Below are 26,607 nucleotides of genomic sequence, written 5' to 3'. Positions count from 1 at the left end.
CCAACATAGCAACCGGCAGCTGCCAGCTGTTCCTTTGACGCCAGGCGCCAAGCGCCAAATCAGACCTTGGGGCAAAACAGCTACAGAGAGAGAGAGAGACAAAGAGAGAGAAAGTGTGGCGGAGATTGGCGTTTTGTGAAAATCATTATCGAAATGAAAATATCAATGATGTGAAAACGGTTATGGCCTGCCTCCCCCTCACTCCTCGCTCAGCTCAGCGCATTCCTTCCTTTTGAAACCCGATAATCATCAGCAGCCGACTGCAACATCATTAATAAAATGCTGGCTGGCTGCCTCAATGCCTCGATGCCTCGACTCCACATCAAAGGTTTTCCTGCTGACGTTCATGTTCACATTATTGCCATAGTTCTTATTACTCAGAGACCCCTCGAGGGCTTTTGACTTTTGCATTTCCGTTTCCGGTTCCGACGAATCCCAAATTTACCGAGAACTCAAGAGTTTTGTCTCAATTCACAATTCAAATGATTTGTTGTCTCTCACCTCCAACCCAACTCCCAACATTGTGATTTACGTGGACCCAAAAATATGCACAGCAGCCAGAAATGAGTTTAGTCTTCTAGCTAGCTAAACATACTCCGCAATCATAATAAATTATGATTAATATGAGTAATAAATATTATCTTAAATACCAATAAATATTGTTTAAATGTACTCCAAATTTCAGAACGATCGATCATTTGACTCAACAAATAATTGAACAATTCCACAACATAGTATAGAAAGAGATAGTCGACATAGGGTGTCGCCATCTAGCGGAGACAGCTCGTATATGTAGGCAATAAAGTGATCAATATGAATTATTCTTTTACCCAGCTGATCATCACAACAGGTTGTGAATACTTTTATATATTTTTAGATATTTTCAAAGCTTTAAAACTAGCGGATAATTATCACAAAAATTATTTAAACAGTTATTCGCCACTACATATTATAGAGAGAGATAGCAGGCAGAGCTGCCGCCACCTAGCGGACAGATTAGATAACAAGACATTTCAATTGAAAATACTTTAAAAAATTTACGATCCGAAAGTCAAATTAAAATATCATTTGACATCGAATTATATGAATTAAGAGTCGCATAAGTTTTTTGTATATTTTTTATTTGGAAATTTGCATGTTTAAATTTTGTTCGTTTTTGTATTGATTTATTTAGGTTTTATTTTGTAGTTGTTGTTGCATTTTATATTTGTATTTATTTAATTATATGCATTTACATTAAATTTGTTCTTTGTTCACGTAAAAAGTCAACACTTGTGTCGATATTTTTCAAATATTTTCTATGATGTTTTATTTTAATCGCTATTGTTGTTCATTCTTGTAATTGTACTTATGTAATTCTTTCAGAATAAATACCATCAAATAATTCGCACAATTATCTTGTTGTTGTTAATATGTAATACAATATTTATTATAGGCAATCCATAATTTATTTATTATACATAAAAATATAGTCTTGTCGCACAAATTTTCTTTTTGTTTATAAGTTTTCTGTATAATTCACTTGTTGTTTTTGTTTTTGTTGTTATTGATTAGAAGAGACACACAGCGTAGAGCGAGAGGCGAATATGAATATCTAGAAGGCTTGTTGTGTGAGCGTTAGTTGCTGCTGCTTTGCCTGCAAAGTGGGCCAAATGATATGGCAAAAAGTGGTTCGATCGAATACAAAATGTACATACAAAAAAGCAATTATGTTAAATCGTTTAAGCGAGGTTTAAGCTTTTATTCTGACCCGTGATCCGGCATACAAAAGTACAAACATTATTCACTCATCGCGCCTCGCACACACTCTCTGTTGACACTTCAATTACAAATTAACAAATCAAATTGAACACAATGTATATTTTTATTTAAATTTAAGAGGGGGAAAACATTAAAAATGTGGTGATTCAATCCAAACAAAAATCATGATCATGCCGATTATATCATCTCTCATCTTTCATATATACTATAATATGTTTTTAGTATATATGTGGTATATAAATATATACTATATACTATATATAGGTATGTTTGCCTCTCACAAATGGTTATAGATTTTGGGGGGTCGTATTAAAGCGATTGGTCGTGAGTACATCTGATTTCTTGCGCTTGACTTTTAAACATAAAAAGAATTTCAGTTAGTTTCAGTTATCATTTTAAAAATTGCTTAGTTAAATTAGTTCATAATAGTGTTTATGTTTTTTGTTTTTTTTTTGTTTAATGTTTTTTTTTTTTTTGTGTTACATTGTTCTCGTATTTCTTCTTGTATTCTATATTAATTAAACGCGTGTGGCTTTGAGCGAGAAAAAATAATAATCAGACTATGTTAAAATCAAATTTGCTTTCAATAATCATCATCATCATCACACACAAAGAAAAACAAAAGATACGCAACAATTGCATTTTGATTGAAGCCTAAATTAGCACTTTACATAAATTAAATATTCATATTCATATCAAATTTCACTTGCGTTGCTTTTCCATTTGTTGTTCCTTGCCTCCACTTCATCTGCATCTATCTTTTGCCAGCCTTTTACTTGCTCTTAAGGGCGCCAAAAAAAAAAATGTTTCTAACAAATACTACATAAAGCCAGTGTGTATGTGTGTTGTGTAATTAATTAATATAATTAAAAAGTACATACAAGCTATCAACTACAGTTAAGTGTAAAGTGTGTGTAGGTGTGTGTTGTGTGTGTAAGCAATTGCCACGCCCTCTGGGCGCATTGGGCATGAGCATCGCTTTGTTTTGAATCTCTTCTCAGTGGACAACAGCATCGCACTTTGTAATTTACACTTTCAACAATTACATAATTTAAATAATTTATTATTATTATACACAAGTGTGGCCCCAAATGAACAGAAAAGAAAAATAATAATAAATCATAATTATTATAAATATATTTATATTTTCTGTTTCCTTTTTTTTAAATACGTATAGATTAAGCACGTGCATGTCGGACAAGTCGGAAATGATAAGCTAACTGTGTGTGTTCACTTTTTACCTAAGAATAGGACCTTAGCCCATTCTCCATAAATGTTGTGTGTGTCTTTGATGTCTTTCATACGGGTTTCTCTTCATTTTATATGTTGTATACTTTATACTTTTGCACGCTAAACTAACGCTACCGATGTCATCTCAATTGCTGTGCATTGCTCATTTAATGGGCAGCAGCAGATTTTTGTTTTTTTTTTTGTTTGTTTAACAGATGTTTATCTCGTTGATATCATTGTGTAGACGTTGCAGTTGTTTAGTGTTTTGCTGTTGTTACTGTAGATATTTGTTGTTGTTGTGGTTGTGGTTGCTGTTGCTGTTGTGGCGCAGACACACATTCAACACTCACTTTGGGACAGATCGATATCCTTTTTAACGCTACGCGCCAATCGATCCAGCTCGGCAGCGGCATCTGAGCGCACGGCCAACTTCTCGGCCGTCATCAGAGCATCGGTGCCATTGGAGGTGCGTGGCGTGCCCATGCCACCGCCTGGACTAGCTGCTCCCGCCGGTCCGCCAGCTGGTCCACCGGACTTTTTGTGTAGCAGCGAGTTAAAGAAGTTGGCCAGCACACCTTCACCGCCCGGCGTGGCAGGCGTCAGCTTGGGATCGATCTAAAATTGGAAAACATTAATAAAAGAGTTTTCACTATGCATATTCGTTCTCTTACCTTTTTGGGTGAACTCTGGCCGGCACTGCCGGGCGTACGTGGTCCGGCCTTGTTGCCGCCAGCGCTGGCGCCTTGAGAACGCAACGGCGACTCACCGCGCACCTGGCCACCTTGCTTGAGTATCTCCTGCTGGCGCGCCAAGAACGCCTGTTCGTCCTCCGTTTGCACCTCTGTCTCGCGATTGGAAACCGCCTGCAGCAGTTAAAAATATAACAAATAAATGAGTTGACCAAGATCGATCACAAGTTTCTGCATACCTTTCGTGTTGGCGGCGCTTTGATTATGTCTGTGTAATGATTCTCGGCCTTGACCGCATGCATGTTCTCATATAGAATACTTATTTTCTTGAGGCTATCCCAACCCGCCGGACTGTAATTTGAAATGATGCAAATTAGCTCAGCAATGTAATGCAATAAAAAAATATAGTAGATCAAATACTCACATGAGCACCGCATCCTTTTCAACGACTAGCGCTGGCGTACGGAATGGTAGACCATAAATTCGATGCGTTAGATATTTGTAAAGGAGATCACAGTTTTTATCCTCTTTGACGCTGGTGTAAAAGAGCGAGGTGCCGTGCCGCAGGCAAAAGTTCCGTATCCATTGCTGTATGAAATCAAAGTGTTCATCTCGATACTCGTACTCCTTCTCAAGCGTTGTCATGTAGTCCGTCTAAATACATTTAAATTTAAATACATTGGGTAAGTTATAATTTACAACAGAAAAAACGTCTGCGCACCTTTGTGACAACGACAACTATGTCGAGGCCCAGATTTGTAATTAGTGCGTCCTCTGTCAGCGGCAACAGATCATCCTCATCAATAGAATTGTTGTGCATGGTGCGTTTCACTGGTGAGCCGGGATCCAAATCGTCGCCGACCTCGCAATAGCTTTGCCACGTCGTTGCCAAACGTTGACGGGCCGCCTCCTTCTCTTTGGGATCCAATTGCAGGCTCTCAATGTGCTGGGCCAGCACCTTGATCCATTGATTGAGCTGCTCGAGCCAGCCCCACGGCTGTGTCATCGAGACTGTTAATATGACGAGGGTGTGTGCATAGTTCGTTTCGTTAAGCGCATAGTGCAGCAGATTTGTGTGTCCTGGATCGCCATCCAGAACCCAAACGCTTAGGCGCGTCATATCTGTAAAAAGTAAGGAAAAATATAATATATAATAGATAACAATAATACTTAATAAATCTTTCTGCTTACCGTCTCTGTACTCATCCTTGACATCAATGTATGCATACTCGAGGCCGGAGCCCTTCTTGGGATCCTCGACGCCCTGCAGCTTGGCAATGAGTGTCGTCTTGCCAGTGGCATTATCACCTAATACTAGTACAGATTTGTTTGATGGTAACTTTGTGCTGCCTTGTGTTTGTACTTCATTCAATATCGCTGACCTGCAACGGGGCAAAATGCGAGGTGTCGTTAAAAACAATTGGGTCACTTCCTATTCTTGCTCCTGCTCCTTTCTCTTCGCTTCTCTCCTACTCTTGAGTGGCTATCAAATTTTCGCAATCTACATTAACGCTGCCCCCAATTTCGTGTCACCACAAAAAAGAACAGAAGCTGAAGACTGTGTCATGCCACGCAATCAAACTAATTGCATCCCTATGCGTCCCCTATTTATGGTGGCAACAACACCGTCGACGTCCTGTTCTACCTTCTCCCTCCCTCTCTTCAATACAATTATACTATATACAAATATATTTATATATGTATATGTATGTGTAGTAAGTGGAACACGCTGACCTGAGTCAATATTTTACGGGCCATGCAATTTCAGCACAACACATTTTGTGCAATTCAATTAAATCCAATTAAATATTTCGATTGAAAAGTTGTTCACTTCCCAGTGCTGACCAAACTGACTCATTCATCCAACTGACTGACTGACTGACTGAATGACATGCAAATGGCGTTTATTCATTGGGGCAACTGGATGGACGACGCCAATGGTCCTATTTCCTCCTCCTGGCAGCACGCGTCGCTTTCGTGCCAAACAAAACAACAACACCAACAAAAAAGCAAAACATTAAAAACAAAAAAAAAACCGCGCGAGTTCGAACTGCGAACTGCGAGAGCTGCGAATATCGATTGCCCGCTTTCTGACTTTTAGTTTTTAACTGCTCTCTTCTATTGTTTATTCAAAGGTGTTTTTGTCCCGCACAGTGGGCTGAAATCGATGGCAACTGTAATTAATGCATTCTATTCATAACATTCCACAATTGTTTTGCAAATACTTTACAAATTAATCATTGCAATGCAACTGCATTGCTTTATCTCAATGTGAATCATTAGAAAAGTATTGAATTTGTATACAAAACAGTTTTAACAGCATTTTAATGCACCGCTTTACAATTAGTAATCGCCTTTTTAAAACATTGTTATAACATAATTTCCGATTAAAATGAAATGTAATAATAGAAACTTGAATGAAAATCAGAACGAAAAGTAGTTTTACATTTGAGTAAAGATTATTGGTGAAATAACAAATAAAATATTTATTCACAATATTACTTCACATGAGATTGAATGAAAAGAAATTTATTAAATGAAATGTGTGTCATTCTTATACAAAGAAACACAATGAATAGAATCAAGAAGATTTTAAAAGATTATTTGTGGAGTAAAAAATAAAAATGAAAAAAAAACGAATAAATAAAATATACGACATTCTTTTACAGAAGGAAATGCAATCAATATAATCACAAATTTGTTGTTTAGCTTCAATTAACAATATTCCATCGTTTAATTTAAATTTAAAATATATTATAGTTACTTTAAAGAGACTTGACTAATAATGGAAACACAGTGTTTTCAGTAATCAAATGACAATTTAAAAGAAGGTTATTTCTTTCCTACAAAAACGCATTTTGACCAGATTTGATAAAGAAACGAATTGAGATTAATGCTATGACACACATAAATATCAATTAGGAACGACTTTAAATATGAAATGATTAGTGCGAATGAATTCTCTGATAGTTTTTTTTTGTGAACCTTGCACCACTGTGGCCTGGATGTCGTTTTGCCCGGTGGTGGCTCGCTTCACACTTCGCGAGAGAGAGACATGCAAGCAACCCGGCACAACTGGCTGTATATCGCTGACTCGCTCGCACCTGCGAAAGTCGTGTGTGGGTTGCAGGTTTGGTTGGCATGGTGCACGAAAGGCCCAAACGAAAAATATTTTCCAAAGCTGATGAAGTTCTTGTCCGTTGGCAGCCTGGAGACGCGACGTCTTTGGCATTCCCAGTGTGCACTTTCAACAGCGCGGCACGCGTAAAAACCCCAAAAAAAAAACCAAAAACTAAAAAAATACACAGAAAAATTAGATCACATTTGATCAGAGAACAAGGAGAGGATGAGTTTGCTGCTAAAGCGACGTTCGCGCAGCGAGACGCGAACACAGCCAAAGCAGGACATGCCATCACAACAACAACAACAGTCAGCAGCAGTTCCGGAACTTCAGACAAAGAAGCTTCAAAAGGAGCTGCCGCAGAAACCTGCAGCGGATTGTGGACTTCGACTGGGTCTCGGCATGGGCATGGGCATGGGAATGGGAAGACGCAAGACGTCCGCCGAGCTCATCAGCGAGGCGAAACTCTTTCTGGGCGATCTGTCCACGACAACAACGTCGGGAGCGGCGACGGCATCGACGGCAGCCGGAGGTGGCGCTCGTCTGGTCAGCACTCGACGTCCAATCACGCCGCGCGAACCCGGACGCGTGCTCTACGGCAAAGTTGCGCTAGCCGGACGTCCGCCCAGCGCCTTTTCGTAAGTAGCGACACGGATCCTCTTCTCTCCGTTCCCGTTTGCTCATTGGTGTCTCTTCTTCTGCTGCCACACACAGTATGCGTTATCTGCAGAACGAAACGACGATGCCAACGACACCGTCATCGGCGGCAGGCGTTGAACTGAAGCTCAAGGGCAAGACGACGACGCCAACAACAGCGGCGGGAGCAGCCGGCGCTCCACGTCAGTTGCCCGCATTGCCGGGTGCAGCAAGTGCTCAGGGCACCGCGCCACCGCCCACACGCAATGGCGCCTTGTTGGGCCAGTGCAGCACCGAGACACTCATCGAGCTGCTCAAGCAGCATGCGGGGCTCAAGGATTGCAGCGCCGAGACAGTGCAGCACATCAATGCGGTGAGCTAAGTCGAAGGGGGTCGAAGGAGAAGTGCAAGTCTCTGTTTCTGATAATATCCCCGTTCTCTCTGTCCTCCACAGATCCTGCAGGAGCTGTACACGCGTGTGCGCAAGCAGGAGCGTCACTTCAAGCGCGCCTTCATCCTGGGCGGTCTCTACGGCCTCGTGGAATGCACTTCACCGCGCGTCCTGCTCGCCGTTGCACGCGTCGTCCTAGCGGTAAGTGTGTTGATGTTCCCAACTTCCGCTCAGACCGAATGTTATCCTGTCTCTCTCTCTCTCTCTCTTTGTTCTGCAGCTGCGTGTGACGGGCAGCAACTTGACGGGTGCCTGCAAACTGATCTTCAAGGTGGCGCGCCATGAACAGCACGACGGTCTATTCCACGAGCACGACGTGCTCGAGCTGCTCATCGATGGCCTGGGCCATGCGTCGCCCCTCGATGAACCCGAGGCCTGCATTTATGCCTACGGCTGCATACGCTTTCTCACCGCCAGCAGCGCACAGGAACGCGACGATGCGCTCAATCGCAACTGGGCCAGCGGCTTTGATGCGCCGCTGCCCTCGCCCACCACAGCTGCGCTGACTGCAGCGGCTGCCGTGCTCAAGCCCGAGACGAATCAGCGCAAGCTGAGCGGCCAGCAGACGCTGGTGTCGCGTCTGGCGCGTCATGGTGCCGTCGATCTGATGGTCCTTCATCTGCAAATGCTCAACGAGGCGGGCGCCACGCGTCGCCTCAGCGGTCCCCCGCTACACACGCTCTATCAGCTGTCGGCGGCGTTGCGCGCTCTCGCGGATGTCGCCAAGCAGCAGCAGCGGCTGCAGCTGCAACTGCAGCTGGCGTGTCCGCATCTCATACGCGCCGCCGAGGTGGCCATGGCCGAGTTGGAGGTCCAAGCGAATGTGGTGCGCACACTCAGGTAAGCCTCAAGTGAATTATCATCCTCATCCTCACCCTCGACTCTGTCGCTAACTCGTCTCATCGCTTGCAGCGTTCTCTCCGAGGATGCGGACTGCTGCGAGACGCTGCATCAGTATGCGGCACGCATTGGCATGCTACTAGGACCATCGTGTGGCAAGCTCAACCAGACGCAGCAGAGCAGCGAACGACTGCTGGCGGTGCTCAGTCGCCTTGGCTACATGCTGGGCAACATTCTGGCCAAGCACGAAACGGCGCGCATTCAAGTGAGTTCCATTCTTCCGTTTGTCCTCTTCCTCTACTTATCTTCGCTTCCATCTCTTTGCAGTACTTTCACAACGATGTGGCCATGCAGTATCTCCTGGACGTGCTGCAGCAGCTGAGCGAACGTAGCTCGCCGGCACAGCGTAGCGAATCCCTCCTCGATGCCCAGATCAAGCTTATCCGTGTCGTGGCCAATATGAGCGTCAATGCCGAGGTTGGCGCCGGCCTGGGTAATCTGCATGACCTCGGTGCCGTGCTCTTGCGTCTGCTGAGGCATGCCACCGCTGTGCTTGACGCCAGCGCGGATGTGGAACAGCCACTGGAGCAGCTGGAGCTGTTGCATGCCACACTCGGTGCTCTGCATAATCTCTGCTTCTACCAGGACAAGCCGGGACAACTGCCGGTGGCAGCGACACCAGCAGCCGGTTCGTTGCATAGCCTTATTGCTGAGCTGTCCACGGAGCTGGCAAATGCCCTGGCACGATGTCAATCCCCGCGAGCGCTGCCCACCAAAGTGGAGATTGCCCGTGTGCTCGGTAATCTGACGCGTAACGAGGAGGCGCGTCGTTGCTTCTGCGCCGCCGGTGGATTGCCGCTGATGGTGCAACAGCTGACGCGGCAGGCGAGTGGCCAGGACTACGAGCTGCGCACCTGTGCCATTGGAGTGCTCGTCAATCTGCTGGGCGATGGCGAACAGCGTGCTCCGTTCCTCCAGCTGCGTGGTGCCGAACTGTTGGCGCTCCTGTTGCGTGGTGCCCTGGAGCAGGAGGATTGGTTCCTCGCGAACATTGTGTGCCAGGCGCTATGGAATCTTCTGATCGATGTGCAGTGTGCGGCCACCTTGTGCCGCAGTGGCAACATCCTGGACGAGGTGAGCGAGCTGCTGGCGGATTATCTGGATGAGGAGCGTGTGTTGTTGGCTGGCGACGAGGAACATGAGCAGGACCAGGAGGAGGAGGAGGAGGGACATAACGAAGAGAAGGAGGCGGAAGCAGATCCTGAAGCGACACCGGATGCACTGTGGGAGGATTTTGCGCTGGTAGCCACCGATTTGTTAGAGCGTATTCAAAACAACTTCGATAAACAGCAGCAACAGCAGCAGCAAAGGCATTTCGATAACGATAACGAGAACGAAGACAACGACAATGATGTCGTGTTTATCGAAGAAATGTAAAACATTCTATTTTGGGGAAAACCCCTCGAAGAATATACGAATACACAATAAAAATATATGCATATCGAAATAACAAAACTATCTAAATAGCTGACTATCAATTGGTCAAACTTCATCAATATCGTTAATGCTAACTGTCCAAAATAACATTGCTATCACAATATCAAATATTGTAATGAGATCTGTTCCGCATTAGCGCAAAAATTGAATTCATACTTTGTATTATCACTTAACGTGAAACTCAAACTATCGATTTCCGATAACTTTGCACCTGACAACAGTCAATTCAATAATATTGCTAGATAAATTTGACACCAGTTAACAAGTTAGTTGATAAATGTTGCAAATGTGTTTTGCCTTTTCGCAAAAAATATCACGCAGTTGTTTTTATTTGCATATTGAATTAAACTAAAGCCAACTGACTATCGATTTTCGATAACAATTTTGCTAGCTAAAATCCATATTAAATTTCAAACTAGTAGGAAAATAGCAAAAACAAATATAGTGAAATGTGTTTTGCTTCAAGCGTTAAAAGGAAATCAGAATTTCTTTCGCATTTTGTATTTTTCTCTCTGCACATGCGCGACCTGCTGTTGTTTTCTCTTCTCTTTGCTCTCTTTGTGTACATATTCGGACGATGACAACATCGCCTACACAGACACACATACACACACTCTTGCACGCATAGAGTCGGCTCAAATCAACTCGAGCTTATTGGACAATGCAAATTCCAATTGGACTTGGCTGACAGCTGACCAACTATCGATAGCTCACAAGTGTGCGACTGTGTGTGAGTGTCTGTGTGTGCGTTGCTCATTAGACTCGACACAACAGTAACAACGACGACAGCAAGAAGATTGATAAAGCAAAAGGTGTGCTGTTGACTGCGCTGCCGACGACGCTGCCCTCGATTTAGCTTGTTTCATGAATCATCGTCAAAAGTTTACGCTCTCTTTGTCTCTCGCTCTCTCATTTTGCGTATGCCCTTATCTATCTCTGCCAAACACAAATGTTGTACCTTTATTAATTGTGGCCGTTTTAACGTTTAGGATTTTTGTTTATGCCACAAATTCATAAAATCGGCACAAGAGAAAATTGGCAAAAAAAACACACACACAACTAAATGCGCATGTCGAGGTGTATGCGTGTGTGTGAGCCAAACGAGGTTTGAGGTTAAAAATGACAACATGCACTAAATTTAATACCGCCATGAAATCAGCTGCTTACTTTGGCAATGGGTGGTGTGGTGAGGTGTGTTGCTGTGGGTGGCGCGTGGTAGGCAGGCTATGGTGAATAGCACCTGCAGCCGGCACACACAAACACACACACAAAACGAAAAATAGAGAAAGAGATGGCAGCACCCGAAAATTATTGCAAACGTCAGCGAAGACGAAGAGAAAGGGGGACAGCTGACTATGATCAATTGTGAAACTCACCAGAGATTCTCCTTGTCGGCGGCGGCATCCTTCTTCTTCGTAGTGAAGGATGATGTCAGCGCATTGCTGCCCGTTGTTGTTGTCATCGTTTGCGTGACGCTGTCCATGGCGTCCTCTTTTAGCAGTTGCAGCAGTCGCTCTCCTCTATTGCTTGCTTAACGAGGGGGGGTGTTGATGGGTGGGCGGGCAGCTGCTGCGGGATGCATGAAAAAATTGTTAGAGAAGCACAGCAATACACACAAACACACGGACACGGCGAGAGAGAGCGAGTGAGACGGAGTCAGAATAACAGAATAATAACAATAACAATTCGCGAGTTGAAGCATTGAACTTGAGCAAGCCACAATTGAAGTTGCAAGGTGTTGCATTTAAAATAAATTACAAAAAAAAACACACACACAACAGCAGCAGCAACAACAACGCCTACGCCAGCAGTGACGCTTCCGCAGCACCGTTTTAAGCTTTATGGCTGGTTACGTTGCAGGGCGGCAGCGACGTCGACGTCGCCGTTACCGTCGCCGTTTGATGGAATGACAAACGCGCAGATTATTTCTATTTAAATATTTGATTATTGCAGCTTCATTGCTTGCGCATGTTACGCAGCACAGCTGCTGTGGCCACTTTTGTTGTTGCTGTTGCTGTTGATGTCTATCTCTCTCAATTTTGCAAAATTTCATAGCGTTTGTTTTTTTTTTGCTTTTTTTGTGATACGTACTGCAGCTTTTACTCAAGTTTATATTGTGTGCACTCCGCTTGCAAATTGTTTCCTTTTTGTACGAGATTTGTTGCTTAGCGTGTTGATTGCTGCATTTGAGGTTCGTTCGTTACTTTGCTTTGCGTTATTGTTGAATGAAAATAACAACAACAAAATAAATACGCCCGATATTGAGATGATGAATTTTTCGCTGAAATAGTACAACGAAACTATGACACAGTGTGTACACACTGCGACACAATAGGAAAAACTACACCAGTGCTGCCATCTTGCGAACCGATACGATGTGTCTGGTCACACGCAACAACGCAATGTTGTATTGGCACATATATCATAACTACATATGTGCCAGGTGGCAACCTTATTTACTGCGCTCCAACACAAAAACAAACGCAGAACAATAAACCATCGACATCGCTGCGTTTAACGCAATTTTTTTTAATTATACGAATTTTTTTTTGTTAATTTCAAAGAGAATTTATTTAGTGCAAAATGCAAGCGTCTGTATTGCTGATTACAACTGTGATATTCGTTATAATGGCCAGCCAGGCACCTCTGGCAAATGGTAAGTGGATTGTGCTCAAGTTTGCTGGCAATTGAAGTCTTCTGTTCGCACACACATACGCATGCGCACAAGCTCCAAGTATGTGTGTGAGTGTGTGTTTCGGTGCACATGCAACTGCCTCTGTGTGTGTGTGCGTGAATGCGTAATATAATTTACAGTGAACTACAATTTTCACTTTTGATACCCGTCATCACAAGGTGAAACAGGGTATAAAAGTTAATGGCAATCTATGATCGCTTAGAGTACAATCTACATAGACATGCAAATTTATGTTGATTAGGCTTTGTTAATTAGTGTTTCGAAAACTACTAAAATAAAAATACTTACAGCAAAGCAGCAAATACAAAATACAAAAAATACCTCGAATTTTGTATGTCCAGTTTTTCCAAATGCTCAAGCTCTACAAATTTCAGAGCTAATGCTTCTGAACTTTGATTTACAACTCGGCCACGCTCCACACACATTAGTAATTACAATCCCGACTTTATTCCAGCGGCACTGCGACGTTGCTACCAATGCAGGTCGCGTGGCGAGCTGGGCAGCTGCAAGGATCCGTTTAGCTTCAATGCCACCGACGTGGAGCGCGAACCCGGCCTCTCAGCCATTCCCTGCGCCAGTGGCTGGTGTGGCAAGGTGATAGAAGGTGGCGGTACCTACGCCCTCGATGGTAAGTAATCCTCGACAGCCGTATTGCTCGCATACATTTTTGTAATATTCTATAAATCTTTGCAGATTACGATCTGGCCATTCAACGCATGTGCGTGCAACGTGGCCCTGATGATAACATGGATCGCTGCGCCGACACCATCTACAACCACAAGAAAGTCTTCATGTGCTTCTGCCAAGGGGATCTCTGCAATGCCGCTGCTTCGCCTTGGCCACAGTTCCTCAGCCTACAATTGTCCGTCTGGATAGCAACTGTGTTGTTAAGCACACAATTGGTGCGCTTTTATTTGTAATTGCTAAAAGGAAAATAAAAATGTAACGACTCCAATCAAAGATACAAAAAAAGTAAACTAACTTAGATTGAAGAGGAAAATATGCTGCTCAGCCTCCTCGAAATTCAGTTCCTGTCTTTACTTCTCCTCCTACTTATGTTCCATATAGTATCCACCTCTTGCTTCTCTCCTTGTATCTCATCCTTCAAAACGAAAGGACTTCAGCATCCAAATCACATTTTATTAATTAACTTCCATTGAGCTTTGGATCATAATCGACTACAATTGAACTACTATATAAAATAATTTGCATATGCTGCTTATTGATCAGATTAATTCCCTTATCGAAATTATTACTTTTCATTTTAGAGTATATTTAGTTTGCAAATAAAATTTATAGAAATCACAATACATTCTATTTGACATGTAACAGAAGCTGATTGCTATTTAAGGTATTCAAAAATGCCGCTTTTGATTGCCAGAGTTGCCACTTGACAAATAGTAGCGTAAACATTACGAGGGATGCACTGCTTAGTTGGCAGTGCTGCCAGATTATTTAAAAGAGAACAGAAAAAGCGGGCAAAAATAAAACATTTTGAAATTTAGCTACGCTGTATTTAATTTCAAAGTAAAACAAATCAGTTTTGCCAACTCAGCTTTACTTAAATATATGCGATGTAAATATAAATGTATTTTTCTCCAGTTCTGTCTTCGTTGTCCTGCTCACAATGTTTTCCACTTGACGCTGGTGGGTAAAAAAATAGCTATAATATATGATTCCTCACTGGGTCCTCCCCATCTGACTGGGCATTCTACTGCTTCTTGTCGACCGTCGCCTTCAGCGTCTTCACAGCGCCCTGATGGCCATAAAACTTATTCTGGGCGACGCGACGCTTCCATTTAGTCTTGGGTCGTTGCGACAGTGCTTTGGCCACCTCGTGCGTAATGAGACCGAAGAGTCCTAGAAACTCCTCTTGGCTGTACTCAGAAAGGAGCTTGTCTGGCGGCGGCTCCATCAGCTGCAGCTGAGACTCCGTTGTCTGTTCAGTTGGCTCGTCGGCTATTTTAAGAGCACTTTTCCTTTGACGTTTTTTGGGCGAATCAGAACTGAAGAACTCCATTTCATCATCCTTGTGAAATGTACGCACCTCCAGCTTGCTTTTGCGTGGGCCTCGCTGTCTTAGCGTAGACTTGGGCGGAGTGGGCGGCGTGCGCTTTTTCGTGGCAGCCGCGACACTGATCTTGATGTTCTTGTTGCTGCTGCTGCGGTCGTTGTTGTTTTTGTTGATGTTGTTGTTGTTCTTCTTATTCTTGGCTGCTTGCAATTTTGCGGACATTTGCAGCCTCTCTGAATGGGGCAGCAAATATCCTTGGCGCTTTGGTGGCGACTTCGACGCTGTCTTCACTGACGCCATTTGTTGTTGCCTGTCCTTGCAGGCTCGATTCAGCGCTTCACGCACTTTGATTCGACTTTGGGCCAACAGATCATTGCCGGAAGCTGAAGAAATGTGCTGCACTGTCTGCGCCCCTCGCTTGATGGAGATTTTATTCTCCTTATCCATTTATGATGATTTTATTGCGCACCAATTAGCTCTTCAAAATGAAACGGACCGTCCAGAGTTGCCACCGCACACAAGCTTTAACAGGGATGGACAATCTTTTTTCGCTTTGACAAAATGTAGTTCCCACTGGAAACAAAAATTGATCGATTATCGTTAGTAACCGACTCTCTCAACATCCTTTATTTTTGTTTTGTTGATATTTCATTTGTCTTTTCAACATAATGACAAATGTATGTCTTTATTTTTTTTTAAATATACAATTTTTTTTTATTAAATTATTAGCAATAATATTTTGATTAAAAAAATGGAAATAAATTGAGAAAAGTGTCGGTTCCATTATGCGATATATATTGCGACATTTGCATAGGTACCCGATAAGTTTAAAGGGATCTCAATCTCTCCTCACTCACAACTTTTACCTCACTCCCCTTACCATCTCTTGCTTTTTGTGAAACTTTAGAACATCTCTCACTATCTATGAATTTACTATTTTTTTTGTTTGTTTTTAACAGTGTTTTAAATGCCTCTTTTTTCAGTACAAACACACACACACACAAATACTCATATTAATGCGTATTTTATTGTATTGTATTTAATTGTTGCTTATAATAATAAGTCAAATGATTCTTTGAATTCCCCAAGAACAGTTTATTTTAATGGAGGGAAGAAGAGATTCATAGTTGATCACATAATATTTCATACATGTGTTCATTTACTGACTATATAACTTAAGATTACTCTCAAATTCATATGTATTTGATTACTTAATAATAAGGCGTCGAGTGCGCTTCGAATGACGTTGGTAAAACTTCCTGACCACATCGTGAGTGCAAAGTTCGAATAGTTTAAGGAAACTCTCCTGTCCGTTAATTGAAGAGTCCTTGTTCGACGTTGTTCCACCGGCAGTTGCCTTGGACTTTGTGGCACGCTTCTTTCGTGCCACAGTCGGTGGCGCCTTCGCAGCTTTCTTGCCTGCTGTCTTCCTATTGCGTTTCTTGCGCGTCGTCTCCTTTGGTGCAACACGTGGAACTGCTGCGGCAATTGGAAGTTTGGCATCTTTCTCAATACTTGGAACTGCGGCACGTGCATTTGATGCAACGCCTAGAGCAGCTGCAAGAATTGGAGCAACAATTGGAGCTGCAGCCGCTTCTTCAACATCTGCATCTGTAGATGATTCAAGAACCGAAGCTGCTGCAACACTTGGAACTGGGGCAAGAATTGGAGCTATGGCAGCTACTTTAATATTTGGAGCTGCTGCATGAATTGGAGATGAGGCAGCAATGGGAGTTGGTGCAACAATTGGAAGTGCTGCATCTTCCTCAAGATTTGAAACTGCTTCATCTGCAGTTGGTGCAACATCTAGAGTTGCTGCATGAATTGGAGATGAGGCAGCAATGGGAGTCGGTGCAACAATTGGAAGTGCTGCATCTTCCTCAAGATTTGAAACTGCTTCATCTGCAGTTGGTGCAACATCTAGAGTTGCTGCATGAATTGGCGGTGAGGCAGCAATGGGAGTTGGTGCAACAATTGGAAGTGCTGTATCTATCTCAAAATTTGAAACTGCTCCATCTGCAGTTGGTGCAACTTCTAAAGCTGCTGCAGTAATTGAAGCTGTCGTGGCAGCTTCTTCAACACTTGGAACTTTTGCATTTCCTGTTGGCAGCTGTATAGCCTGCTCCTCTTTGTCCTCCTCCTTCTTTGGCTGTGGCACGCTCTCAGAGCTCACAGTGGACAACTGCAGCTCGTCCTGGGCAAGAAACATCTCCAGCAGCTCTTGAGCATCGGCTGGCATTTCAATAATCTCTGAGTCAGTAGTAAGTGACAACTGGTCCTCTGTAAATGATTTCTCCAGCGACAATGGTTGATCTGGATTGATCTCGACGTCGTCTCGTTCATCGCCAGCAGTCTCAGCAGCATCGTCTGCCAAAATGAGAAAGTATCTGCGAATGAGGGTCTCCGGATCGTCGCGCATCTTCACCGAGTGCGGTGCGATTATGTAGCTGGCATCGGCAATCAAAGGCACTATCTGGCTGGCGATGAATGTGTTGGCCAGATCGGGAACGATCGCGACATCCAGTTTCTGCAGCCACTTGTAGAAATTGTCCAAGTCCTCTTCGATTTGCAGCATCAAATAGGTCTGCTCCGCGTTGACCTCATAGATCTCCTGCTCCAATTCATCCAATATGCGTTGCATTTCGATGTAATCCTGCAGATGAGCAAAGAAAATGTAAAATGTATTTTATTTCCTGCAAAAGTCTGTCTCAAAAATTTCAGATGATAAGCTTTTGGTTGCAAGTGTCTCTGTGTTAAAGGGAATGATTATTTTCCAAAGTCGGTTTGCCACATTAAAGATTAAAGATTTTTATACTTACCGCATCCCCCTGCGCCTTGAACACATCAGAGACCAACTATAGGAAGGAGGACAACAAGAAGAGTGAGGGAAAAAGTTATGCAATTATCAACTTGGAAATACAACTTGCCACAATTTTACTCACCGTGTGCACCATGAGAAAGTCGCGTATTGCACGCTGGCAATAGATAGTGTCATTCTTGAGTCCCGATGGCAACTTGTAGTTATTCTCCAGATACGACATGAACAACATGTGCTCATCGGTCACATTAGCTTTGCTCTCACTCATCTTCGATTGCGAATTTCCTTTTTACTTTTTTCTAATCAGAAATTTATCGTATTTTCTTTGGCACGAAATTTGCATGTGCAATTGAAAAATACTTAGCTGACTTTGCAGCTTATGGCAAAATCGTTAGTGTGGACTTGAAATTTATTTTCGATTTTACTAAATCGTATTGAACATTTAACACACAGCTTAACTTCCGCTGCGTTCCTTCGCCATTGATCCATTGATCAGGGTTGCAAGCGCATATTCAAATTTTTGCGCTGCCGGCGAACTATTTCTGTTCACTTGTTCTCTTCTTTTTCAGGGCTGCACAAATAAAATGGCAGTCTTTGTAATAATCGTTATTTTAAATAAAAATCTTTTATTTGTTATATTTTGAAAATACATACATAATTAATAAAATATAAAATAATATAAAAATATAGATTTAATAAATAATAAGTTATAGATATCAATCCCATATGTCATTGCAATAAGGAATTGCATGCTTTATTTCAATAAATTAATAATAATAATTTTATTGTTATTCAGTATAACTTTAATTATAAAATTAAATAAAATTTAATAAATTAGTTTATTAGTAAAGTTGGACTGCATTTCGAGGCACATAACGGAATTATGTATCCCTGAAAATGTCAACCCCGATCAAAACATTAAATTGAATTACTTTTTATATACAGCTGTAAACGTTGAAATAGCAGTGCTTATGACCTAAGCGTTTAAAATTAAAAATACCATTATAAAAACGCAACTTTGAGACAAAATTTAGTTATAACAGTTTAATATATTTATTTTTAAATAACTCAAAAAATTTTGTCATTATTACTAACGCAATATTTTACAAAATATGAATGATAAGAAAAAAAGTTGTATTATGAAGTACATTGAAATCGCAGTGGCAAAAGAAAAATCTAATAAAATTAATAAAAGCTTTTAAATAATCTATAATCTATACACATATTTGTACTACGTATAAAAATACCTTTCCAATTCATCGCATTCATTTAATTTCTCACTCTTTTATTAGTTGTTTTAGTTATACCCACTACTCAAAAGGGTAGAAGGGTATCATGATTTTGTGCTTCCAGTAAATGTTTGTAACAGGCAGAAGGAGACATGTTCGACCCCATAAAGTATATGATCAAGTTGTTTCAAGTTCCGCCCTTCAAAATCGGAAAAAAAATCAAATAATAATTTATGATTCCTGAAAATTTGGTTGAGTTCAGAAAAAAATTGTAGAAGTTATAAAAGAAATATTTTTTATGGCAACAAACGTCTGATGCAATCGACTCTAAGTTGCTTTGACTGACAATCTGGTATATTTTGTATGGTATATATTGGTATATATTGAGAATATACTATAAAAAGAAATACGAAATATACCCTTCGGTAGAAGTATTTTTGGTATATCAATTGGGTATATTTATATATTATATTTGGTTTTATATAACTTGAGGTATATCCCAGTCGAGCACACTCAAGTGAAGCTTTTTTTTTGCCTTTTAAGTATTCATAACTTTGCATTACCTTAATTACTTTGAGTATTTTATTCTGCAAAAAAAAATAATAAAGAAAATTGTTCTTTATATGTTTATCAACTTTATTTAATAAAGTAAAAATCTTAACCAATATCGATTCTATATATACATAGAGAGTTCATCCACTCACATTATATTTATTCTTTGCATCATAATAATGCTTCGAACTAATTTACTTATTTTTGGTTCAGTGTATTTTTGCTACGTACCTAGGAATTAAATGGAAATTTCTTCATTTGCAAATCGTCACAAACTCGCTATAAATTTGCATGCATATCTGTACACGTGTCATAAATCCTTTTTGGGATATGAATACCTGCGAATCGCAAGGACTATTTCTTCTTTCTTCGCCTACCTGAATAATATTCTGTCATTGTGAATACGCGAAATTCTTTAGAAAGTAGATTTCGTTTATATTTTCTCTATGCCATATGTGGGCTAAGTCCATTTATTGCTTATTCAGATGTTAAGCGGCATACGTACAGTTTCAAACATGTTTCAAACTTTTAGGATACCTGAAAATAACGCGATTCACCTATGAAAAATTGCTGGCGACGCTGGGATTAATTGTTGGTGTTACGACAAAAGGATTCCTGCACACATATTTTGATATTGTGATTGAGATTTATTGAAAAATGAATAAAAACAATGATTAATTTGTGAAATATTCCACTTTATTCAATAAAACATTAAAGAACATCTTGTCTTCGGTAACACCGAAGATGCAATACTCTCGCAGATCGTTCCTATGGCAGCTGTTATTCTATATATATATAAAAAAAAAAAAACAATTATAATAGTTTACATCTAGATTTTGCATTATTGTGGCGTCAGACAGACATTGGATAATGTGAATAATTTTTATTGAATTCGCCTCCCGCTGCAAGAGCATAAAATAACGATTGTTCCGCTTGTTTCTTTTTCTTTTTTTTTTTTTGTAGTAGTGTGTGTAGGGAGAATTTGAAAACCAAAATTAAAATAATAAGTATTAAACCAAAAAAAAATGTTTGTTGATATGAGGCACAATTACAGTATATCGCATGTAAATATATTGTGCATTATGAAGTAATAAGTCATAATCATTAATGGAAACCCCAGTTATAAAAAATTAAAAAAAAATATATATATAAAATAAAAAGAAATATATAAAATATATATATATACACAATACAATGATCAGGATAAAGACTGTACAACAAGCGCCACGACAATGCGCACAAAAAAATTCTTATCGCCATTTTTTGTTTGCTTTCTCGATATTAAAAAAGAGAGGAAAACAATGCTTAACAACTATTAAGAAAAACATTTAGCCCGGGCCGTGTTTGTCCAATCGCGCACACACTGTGGACACCGAATGCTTAGCTGGCTGTGCGATTGTGGTGACACCGTCTTGCCCTTGGCGTCCTCATGACAGTCCAGATGATAGAAGCCTTGGCAGCTCTGGCATGTCATCAAGTTGTCTGAAAAAGGAATATACGAATTAGTTTTGTTTGAAATGGATGAATTAAGAGCAAAATTCATATTTTGTATTCCTAGTTTACTTTCTTTAATATTTATTTATTTACTTGTTTAATTATTATACAAAATAATATAACTAAAAGAAGGGAGTGCTAGCTACTAAGGCCTTCGACTGTTTCTTTAATAAAATACTATCTTATATTGTATTATATTATATATTTTTTTTATATATGCCGTCGAATACGTCAATATTTTTTCTAATCTTGTTCGCTGATATTTCATTCAAGTTTTGTTTTAAAACTCAACAAAAAACATAGATAATCCTGTGGTTAGATGAATCATGGAACGCGTTAACATCGCAAATTTATGGTGTAATATATAAATCCAAGTTTATTCGATTCTTGTTTTTCTCATTACGTAATGGAAGATTGCTTTGAAATTTCACATGCACAATAGTAGTCATCAAACAAGCAGCTGATATATATATATACATATATGTATATATTCCAACAAATTATATGTGAGTAACGCGCAAAAAGTGGACAATACTGTAGTAAAGTATTACAAGTAAGAAAGCTACAGTCGAGTGTGCTCGACTGTGAGATTCCCGGTACTAATTTCGAGTAAAAGCAAAACAGTGCGGTATTATTCTTAAATTATGCCACAAAAATATGTCAATGTCTATATTTGGTATATTGACATAGTACTACATTCAAAATATACCATATAGCACCAAAATATACCAGAAATTACGCTTGTTTTACGATTTTTGTTAAGTTGCTGGGCAAACATTTAAACAATTTTGATTTGCATGTAAACCTAATCTTAGTGTTGTCGATATCTCTATCTCTTATAGTCTCTGAGATCTAGGAATTTATACGGACGGACAGACAGACAGACGAATATTGCTAGATCGTCTCGGATAACGACATTGATCAAGAATATATATATTTTATAGGGCCTCCTTCTGCATTCTGCCTGTTACATACATTTCCTGGAGGCATAAAGTTATAACACCCTTTTACTCTATGTGTAACGCGTATAAAAAAGTTTGCATATTTTACCAGGAACATGACTCAATCAATGACGTTGCAAAGTCTGCAAAGCCAGATTCAAAGAATAAAATTGTTGCTCACCTGCACGTTTTCTGCACTCCTTGCACTTCTGTTTGCCCCCCTCCACCGACTGGCTGCTGCCGAATAGATCCTCAAGCTTTTCAGGCGTTTTACTTTTGCTCTTCCGCGTGGCCGTTGTGCCCGTTGTGGCAGCAACAGCCGAAGCAGCAGCTGCAGCGGCCGCTCGGTGTGCCTTCTTTGCCTGCAAACGCTTCTCTTTGGGCGACAGGAGAAACTCTGGTTTGTCCTTCAGTTTCTTCTGACGCACTGCATCAATGGCAGCCAGCTGCTGGCCGTAGTGAAAGTCAACGCCACTGGCATTCTGTACCGTGCGACGCTTGCGCTTCGAATGGCGCTGACACAACTTCTTGACCATGTCATGTGTATAGAGGCCAAACAGCCCAAGGAAATGCTCCTGTCCGTACTCAGCCGGCATGACGCGTGTCTCGCGTGGTTCGTCGCGCCACTGAGCCGCCGAGGCGCACAGACGCTGCTGCTCCAGCTCCAGTTCGTGATGCAAATCATCCGATGAACCCGATGAGCCCGACGAGGCACGCGCTGTTGATGCCGCTGCTCCTGCTCCTGATCCTGCTTGGTGCTGTCCCGCCACCGTTGATGGCGGAGGCGGTGTGGCGGGTTTTCTGCCAGCGCCATAAGCATTGCGTGTCTTGTACTGTTTGCTTGCCGCCGGCTGTGCTGACTTCTTGGCAGCCAACGACGAGGCACTTGGCACTCCGGCAACGGCAACAGAAACTGCGGCTGCTGTTGTTGTCAATTCCATGGCCAGAGCCTTGCTCAAGCTCGCCTTGTTCTGTTTGGACACCACTTGACTGCTGCTGCTGGGTGCCAAAGCAGTTGTGGACTGTGCTGCTGTCTTCTCGCTGCCGGGCAGCTCCAAGGCATCCTCGTCGTCGAAGAGACGCGGCTGCTGTTTGGTTTTGCGTGCACGTCTCAACGCTTGACGCAGATTCATGCGGCTTTGGGCGACCACCTCAAAGTCCGTTGCCATTGTGGCCGCCACCTTTGTGATCGGCGCCAGCGGTGGCGGTGATGTTGAGCTGCGCTTCAACGTCTGCGGCTTGCTGATCTCTGCAGCAACTGTTGCCACAACTCCGGCCACCTGCTTGGCCATCGCCAGTGGCGGTGGCTGCGTCGACAGCACAGCTCCGCCGGGCAGCTCCTCGACGGCAATGGATCCGCCGCGTGGTATTAGCAACGAACGTTGCTGATGCTCCGATGGCTTCGATTGTGTCAACAGCGGTGGCAGTGGCAAAGAGGATTGCGCTTGAGTTGGCGTCGAGAGCAGCGTTGTTAAGCCACCGACGCTGTTGTCGCCCATGTTGAAGAGATTTTCGGGCTGCATAAGCTTCAGTTCGTTGCCGGCGTTTGCTGCCGTTGTTGCTGTTGTTTGTGCATCCAAGAGTGTGGCGGTTGCTGTCGATGGATTGACCAGCATCAGGGGCACATTGTCATCGAGTTCGCTCAGCTTGAGCGGCTCAACGCCCGCCTCGTCGTCCTGCGAAATGAGAAAATGCTTGCGAATGAGCATCTCCTCGTTGTCGCGCATCAGCACCGATTGCGGATAGATTTTGTAGCTGGCATCGCCAATCAAAGGCACTATCAGGCTGGAGATGTACTCGTTGCCCAGCTCAGGTACGGTCTGGATGTTGCTGTCCTCCAGTTTCTTGTAGAATATGTCCAGGTCCTCGTCGAGGCGCAGCATCAAATAGTTCTGCTCCGCATTGATCTCGTAGACCTCTGCCTCCAGTTCGTCGAGTATGCGCTGCATCTGCACTGGATCCTGTCGATGTGTGTGTGTGTGTGTATGTGAAATAGATAATACTATATTAGTTAGTGGTCGCATTTCTTAGTCATTATCGATTGTCAACCATTGATTAAGTGTCATAAAGCAATAACAACTACGAAAATCGAAGAGTTCAAACTGGAAACGCGTGTCGCGTTCTCATTTCTATACCCGTTACCCAAGTGTGTTGAAGGGTATGCTAAACGATAAATTATTTTATTCTCGCTCTATAAAATGCTATTATATCATTATTATTATCTACGAACAGCTATTTCCCTTCGAAAAAACAAACATCAAAAAAGGTTTCAATACTCATGTTGATCCCAAGTCGAATTTACAACTAGATAACGCCCCCCTCAACTCGTTAAAAACAAGTTGTTAGTGGTGTTTAATTGCAACAGACTCGACAAACATAAAAATAAACCCATTCTAAATTAATACTCCAAGTTTCATAACGATTGAATAATGGATACAGTGAAAACGAACTTGACGAACTTCTTCTATAGGATATTTTGTATATGTTTTCAAGCTTTTAAAGTAATTTTGCTCTAGTTTGCATTACCTTCAAGCAGCTAACGGGTATTTCTTAGTTGACCACATAGTGTAAACTGTAGCTTTTACTTTTAGATATTTTTTTCATCTTTTCGTGCACGTGACTCAAATTTCACGAACAGTTAATTAGAAAACAACTGTAAGTGCTGCAAAGCGTTGCATTTGAGGTATCTGAAAGTCGAGCACACGCAACTTTATACATTTTTGTTACTTTGTTTTTTTTTTTATCTTTTTACGCACGTGACTCAAATTCGTGTTTCAGACAAGTGAATTTTAAAGGCAAATATTGCAGAGAATTGTTGAAGTACAAATGATAAGCAAAACTATCGATTTACTTTTTGCTCTAAACGAAAAACCTCAAAGTTGAAAATATTCAATAAAATACAACACATACATACATACATATGTACATATGCATATGTACATAGCTACAACACACGTAGTATTATAAGCGTGTGTGTGTGTGTGTGTGTTTGAGTATTTCTAATTTAGAAATATCAAAAATGGAAATTAAAAGTTTTACACCTCGCTTCCCTCCACCAATCAGCAATTCCCCTGAAGCAACAAAGTGCAGCTATAGATTAAATAGCAAATGACTCAAGATTCATTATTTGTTTGGCTAATTTGGCCATTTGGCTGGCCCATGATTGCTGCTGCAGCGGATGACGCTCATGATGTTGGTGGAGTTGGCAACCCTGCCCATCGCCCTCGCCTCGCCCTTGCCTACGTCGTTGTTCCCTCTTCTGAGGCTCACGCTTTTGCTGGGCACATTTTTTTTTTTTTCGCTTTCAGTTTCGCTGTTATTGCTCCAAACAAAGAAAATGTACAACAACAACAACAGCAACAGCAATGAGAACAAGAGTATATGAATGATGTGGTTGTGAATGTAATATATAAGGATTGTTTAAGGTGTATATTACCGCATCGGCCTGCTCCTTGAACACATCGGAGACCAGCTGTGGAAGAGAAAAGCAAGAAGAAGAGTGCAAGGAGTTAATAATCATGATAATGAGCAGGCGAACAGGAATCAAAACTTAGTCAACGGTCACACAGGTTGCTTTTACTTTTGCTATTGCTTTTGCAGATTGCCTTTGCATTTGCTTTTGCTGCTTGTTACTCACCCCGTGCACCTTGAGAAAGTCGCGCATTGCACGCTGACAGTAGATAATGTCATTCTTGAGCTCCGATGGCAGCTCATAGCACTTTTCCATGTAGAACTTGAACAATGTGTAATCCTCGGATACTTCTCTGTTGCCATTGCTATTATTGTTGTTGTTGCTGCTGGTTATGGTATTGATGTTGGTGTTGTTGTTGGTGGACGTGCTGCCACTCATCTTGGATGGCACACAAAGTGAAATAAAGTAACGAGCGAACAAATGAACGAATTTGATCGAGAGATTCGTTTACACTTTGAATCGATGGTCTATGCTAATCAATGTTTTTGATTGTGTTTGCTGGGACTATCTTGTAGTTTTTGGTCTTAACACACACTGACACAGAGGCAGCGTGAAGCGAGCGATTTCAAAATTCGCGACCTGCTCTCGCAGTCCACACACAGTCGGCGCAGGGCAGCAGCAACAACAACGAACGTAGCGCGACAAAGCAACAACAGGCAGCAGGAAGCTGCAAATATACCAATTAATTTCTATTCTTCGCTATCGATGTATCGATATTTCGCAAATTGCAATATGGCAGTCTTTCACCATTACTGGTATATTATGTACTACATGGTAATAAAATACTGAAATCCTGTCCTCTACAAATAATTGTAATTAATGTAATTAATTTGAAAATTATGCAATGTTTTTCAAATTGTTGTTAATACCGCTACCCATCGTATAGAAGTGTGTTATACTTTTGTAACGACAGGAAATCTATTTAATTGGCAGAAGTAAGCGTCTTTAACTCCATAAATATATATGTATTCTTGATCAGCGTCAACAGCTGATACAATATAAAAATATAAAAATAGAGCTAATATTTTTTTGATATCCTTGTTTTTGTTGCACGAACAGCTTGTTTTAGATTTTAGATACGCTCACTTTCGCCGTCGTAATGTCCATTTTTGCTACAAACAATAAATATTTGTCTTTATTATTTCTGCAAGTTCCATTGGTTGCGAT

At 41.5% G+C, this 26,607-nt stretch overlaps 6 protein-coding genes and 1 long non-coding RNA gene across 11 annotated transcripts; 2 read left to right on the top strand and 5 right to left on the bottom strand.

The window, feature by feature from the left end:
* Positions 1-1,845: 1,845 nt before the first annotated feature.
* Positions 1,846-12,536, bottom strand: LOC117566381 (cytoplasmic dynein 1 light intermediate chain 1). Of its 3 annotated transcripts, none has more exons than XM_034245887.2 (9): positions 12,317-12,536; positions 11,602-11,794; positions 4,872-5,062; positions 4,402-4,802; positions 4,105-4,334; positions 3,920-4,031; positions 3,663-3,854; positions 3,342-3,606; positions 1,846-2,113 (listed from the first exon to the last, which is right to left on the bottom strand). In XM_034245887.2, exons 2-9 carry the CDS (start codon positions 11,706-11,708, stop codon positions 2,049-2,051), a joined length of 1,563 nt encoding a protein of 520 aa, XP_034101778.1. In that variant the 5' UTR covers positions 11,709-11,794; positions 12,317-12,536; the 3' UTR covers positions 1,846-2,048. The 3 variants fall into 3 exon arrangements, with proteins under 3 accessions (XP_034101778.1, XP_034101786.1, XP_034101794.1); XM_034245895.2 differs by having other exon boundaries at positions 11,602-11,791; XM_034245903.2 differs by lacking the exon at positions 1,846-2,113 and having other exon boundaries at positions 2,199-3,606; positions 12,317-12,534.
* On the top strand, positions 6,840-10,093 carry LOC117566407 (armadillo repeat-containing protein 2; the record flags this gene model as incomplete). Its single annotated transcript, XM_052002916.1, has 6 exons — positions 6,840-7,439; positions 7,516-7,810; positions 7,892-8,029; positions 8,109-8,728; positions 8,801-8,993; positions 9,056-10,093. Coding segments are annotated over exons 1-6 (2,697 nt in total), but the record flags the coding sequence as incomplete, so codon positions are not given.
* Positions 12,537-12,678: 142 nt separating the features above from the next.
* Positions 12,679-13,894, top strand: LOC117566399 (uncharacterized). Its single transcript, XM_034245912.2, has 3 exons — positions 12,679-12,881; positions 13,375-13,548; positions 13,614-13,894. The coding sequence occupies exons 1-3, from the start codon at positions 12,809-12,811 to the stop codon at positions 13,838-13,840; spliced, it is 474 nt and encodes a 157-aa protein (XP_034101803.1). The 5' UTR covers positions 12,679-12,808; the 3' UTR covers positions 13,841-13,894.
* LOC127565855 (uncharacterized) lies at positions 13,039-14,015 on the bottom strand. Its single transcript, XR_007955257.1, has 3 exons — positions 13,903-14,015; positions 13,209-13,843; positions 13,039-13,130 (listed from the first exon to the last, which is right to left on the bottom strand). It is a non-coding gene; the product is annotated as an uncharacterized LOC127565855 (long non-coding RNA).
* Positions 14,016-14,424: 409 nt separating this feature from the next.
* LOC117572557 (uncharacterized) lies at positions 14,425-15,906 on the bottom strand. 3 transcript variants are annotated; one of them, XM_034255441.2, is made up of 2 exons: positions 15,815-15,906; positions 14,425-15,507 (listed from the first exon to the last, which is right to left on the bottom strand). In XM_034255441.2, the coding sequence occupies exon 2, from the start codon at positions 15,379-15,381 to the stop codon at positions 14,632-14,634; it is 750 nt and encodes a 249-aa protein (XP_034111332.1). In that variant the 5' UTR covers positions 15,382-15,507; positions 15,815-15,906; the 3' UTR covers positions 14,425-14,631. The 3 variants fall into 3 exon arrangements, with proteins under 3 accessions (XP_034111332.1, XP_034111324.1, XP_051862508.1); XM_034255433.2 differs by having other exon boundaries at positions 15,801-15,894; XM_052006548.1 differs by lacking the exon at positions 15,815-15,906 and adding an exon at positions 15,753-15,768.
* Positions 15,907-16,141: 235 nt separating this feature from the next.
* On the bottom strand, positions 16,142-18,020 carry LOC127565482 (uncharacterized). The gene is made up of 3 exons (XM_052004136.1): positions 17,877-18,020; positions 17,754-17,789; positions 16,142-17,587 (listed from the first exon to the last, which is right to left on the bottom strand). The coding sequence occupies exons 1-3, from the start codon at positions 18,018-18,020 to the stop codon at positions 16,142-16,144; spliced, it is 1,626 nt and encodes a 541-aa protein (XP_051860096.1).
* A 2,191-nt stretch (positions 18,021-20,211) lies between these two features.
* On the bottom strand, positions 20,212-26,083 carry LOC117578262 (uncharacterized). Its single transcript, XM_034263684.2, has 4 exons — positions 25,606-26,083; positions 25,405-25,440; positions 22,150-23,929; positions 20,212-21,015 (listed from the first exon to the last, which is right to left on the bottom strand). Exons 1-4 carry the CDS (start codon positions 25,816-25,818, stop codon positions 20,849-20,851), a joined length of 2,196 nt encoding a protein of 731 aa, XP_034119575.1. The 5' UTR covers positions 25,819-26,083; the 3' UTR covers positions 20,212-20,848.
* Between the last annotated feature and the right edge of the window lie 524 nt (positions 26,084-26,607).

This window comes from Drosophila albomicans, chromosome X (assembly GCF_009650485.2).
Source record: "Drosophila albomicans strain 15112-1751.03 chromosome X, ASM965048v2, whole genome shotgun sequence".
Classification (NCBI taxonomy): Eukaryota; Metazoa; Arthropoda; class Insecta; order Diptera; family Drosophilidae; genus Drosophila; species Drosophila albomicans.
This window is presented reverse-complemented; position numbering and strand designations above follow the sequence as displayed.

Coding starts and splice junctions, on each gene's coding strand:
- LOC127565482 (XM_052004136.1), bottom strand. CDS start 18,020: ATGAGTGAGAGCAAAGCTAATGTGACCGATGAGCACATGTTGTTCATG. Junction 17,790..17,876: donor ACTTTCTCATGGTGCACACG/GTGAGTAAAATT, acceptor TCCTTCCTATAG/TTGGTCTCTGATGTGTTCAA. Junction 17,588..17,753: donor TCAAGGCGCAGGGGGATGCG/GTAAGTATAAAA, acceptor GCTCATCTGCAG/GATTACATCGAAATGCAACG.
- LOC117572557 (XM_034255441.2), bottom strand. CDS start 15,381: ATGGATAAGGAGAATAAAATCTCCATCAAGCGAGGGGCGCAGACAGTG.
- LOC117578262 (XM_034263684.2), bottom strand. CDS start 25,818: ATGAGTGGCAGCACGTCCACCAACAACAACACCAACATCAATACCATA. Junction 25,441..25,605: donor ACTTTCTCAAGGTGCACGGG/GTGAGTAACAAG, acceptor TCTCTTCCACAG/CTGGTCTCCGATGTGTTCAA. Junction 23,930..25,404: donor TCAAGGAGCAGGCCGATGCG/GTAATATACACC, acceptor ACACATCGACAG/GATCCAGTGCAGATGCAGCG.
- LOC117566399 (XM_034245912.2), top strand. CDS start 12,809: ATGCAAGCGTCTGTATTGCTGATTACAACTGTGATATTCGTTATAATG. Junction 12,882..13,374: donor CCAGGCACCTCTGGCAAATG/GTAAGTGGATTG, acceptor ACTTTATTCCAG/CGGCACTGCGACGTTGCTAC. Junction 13,549..13,613: donor CGGTACCTACGCCCTCGATG/GTAAGTAATCCT, acceptor AAATCTTTGCAG/ATTACGATCTGGCCATTCAA.
- LOC117566381 (XM_034245887.2), bottom strand. CDS start 11,708: ATGGACAGCGTCACGCAAACGATGACAACAACAACGGGCAGCAATGCG. Junction 5,063..11,601: donor GCCGACAAGGAGAATCTCTG/GTGAGTTTCACA, acceptor GCCCCGTTGCAG/GTCAGCGATATTGAATGAAG. Junction 4,803..4,871: donor CAAGGATGAGTACAGAGACG/GTAAGCAGAAAG, acceptor TACTTTTTACAG/ATATGACGCGCCTAAGCGTT.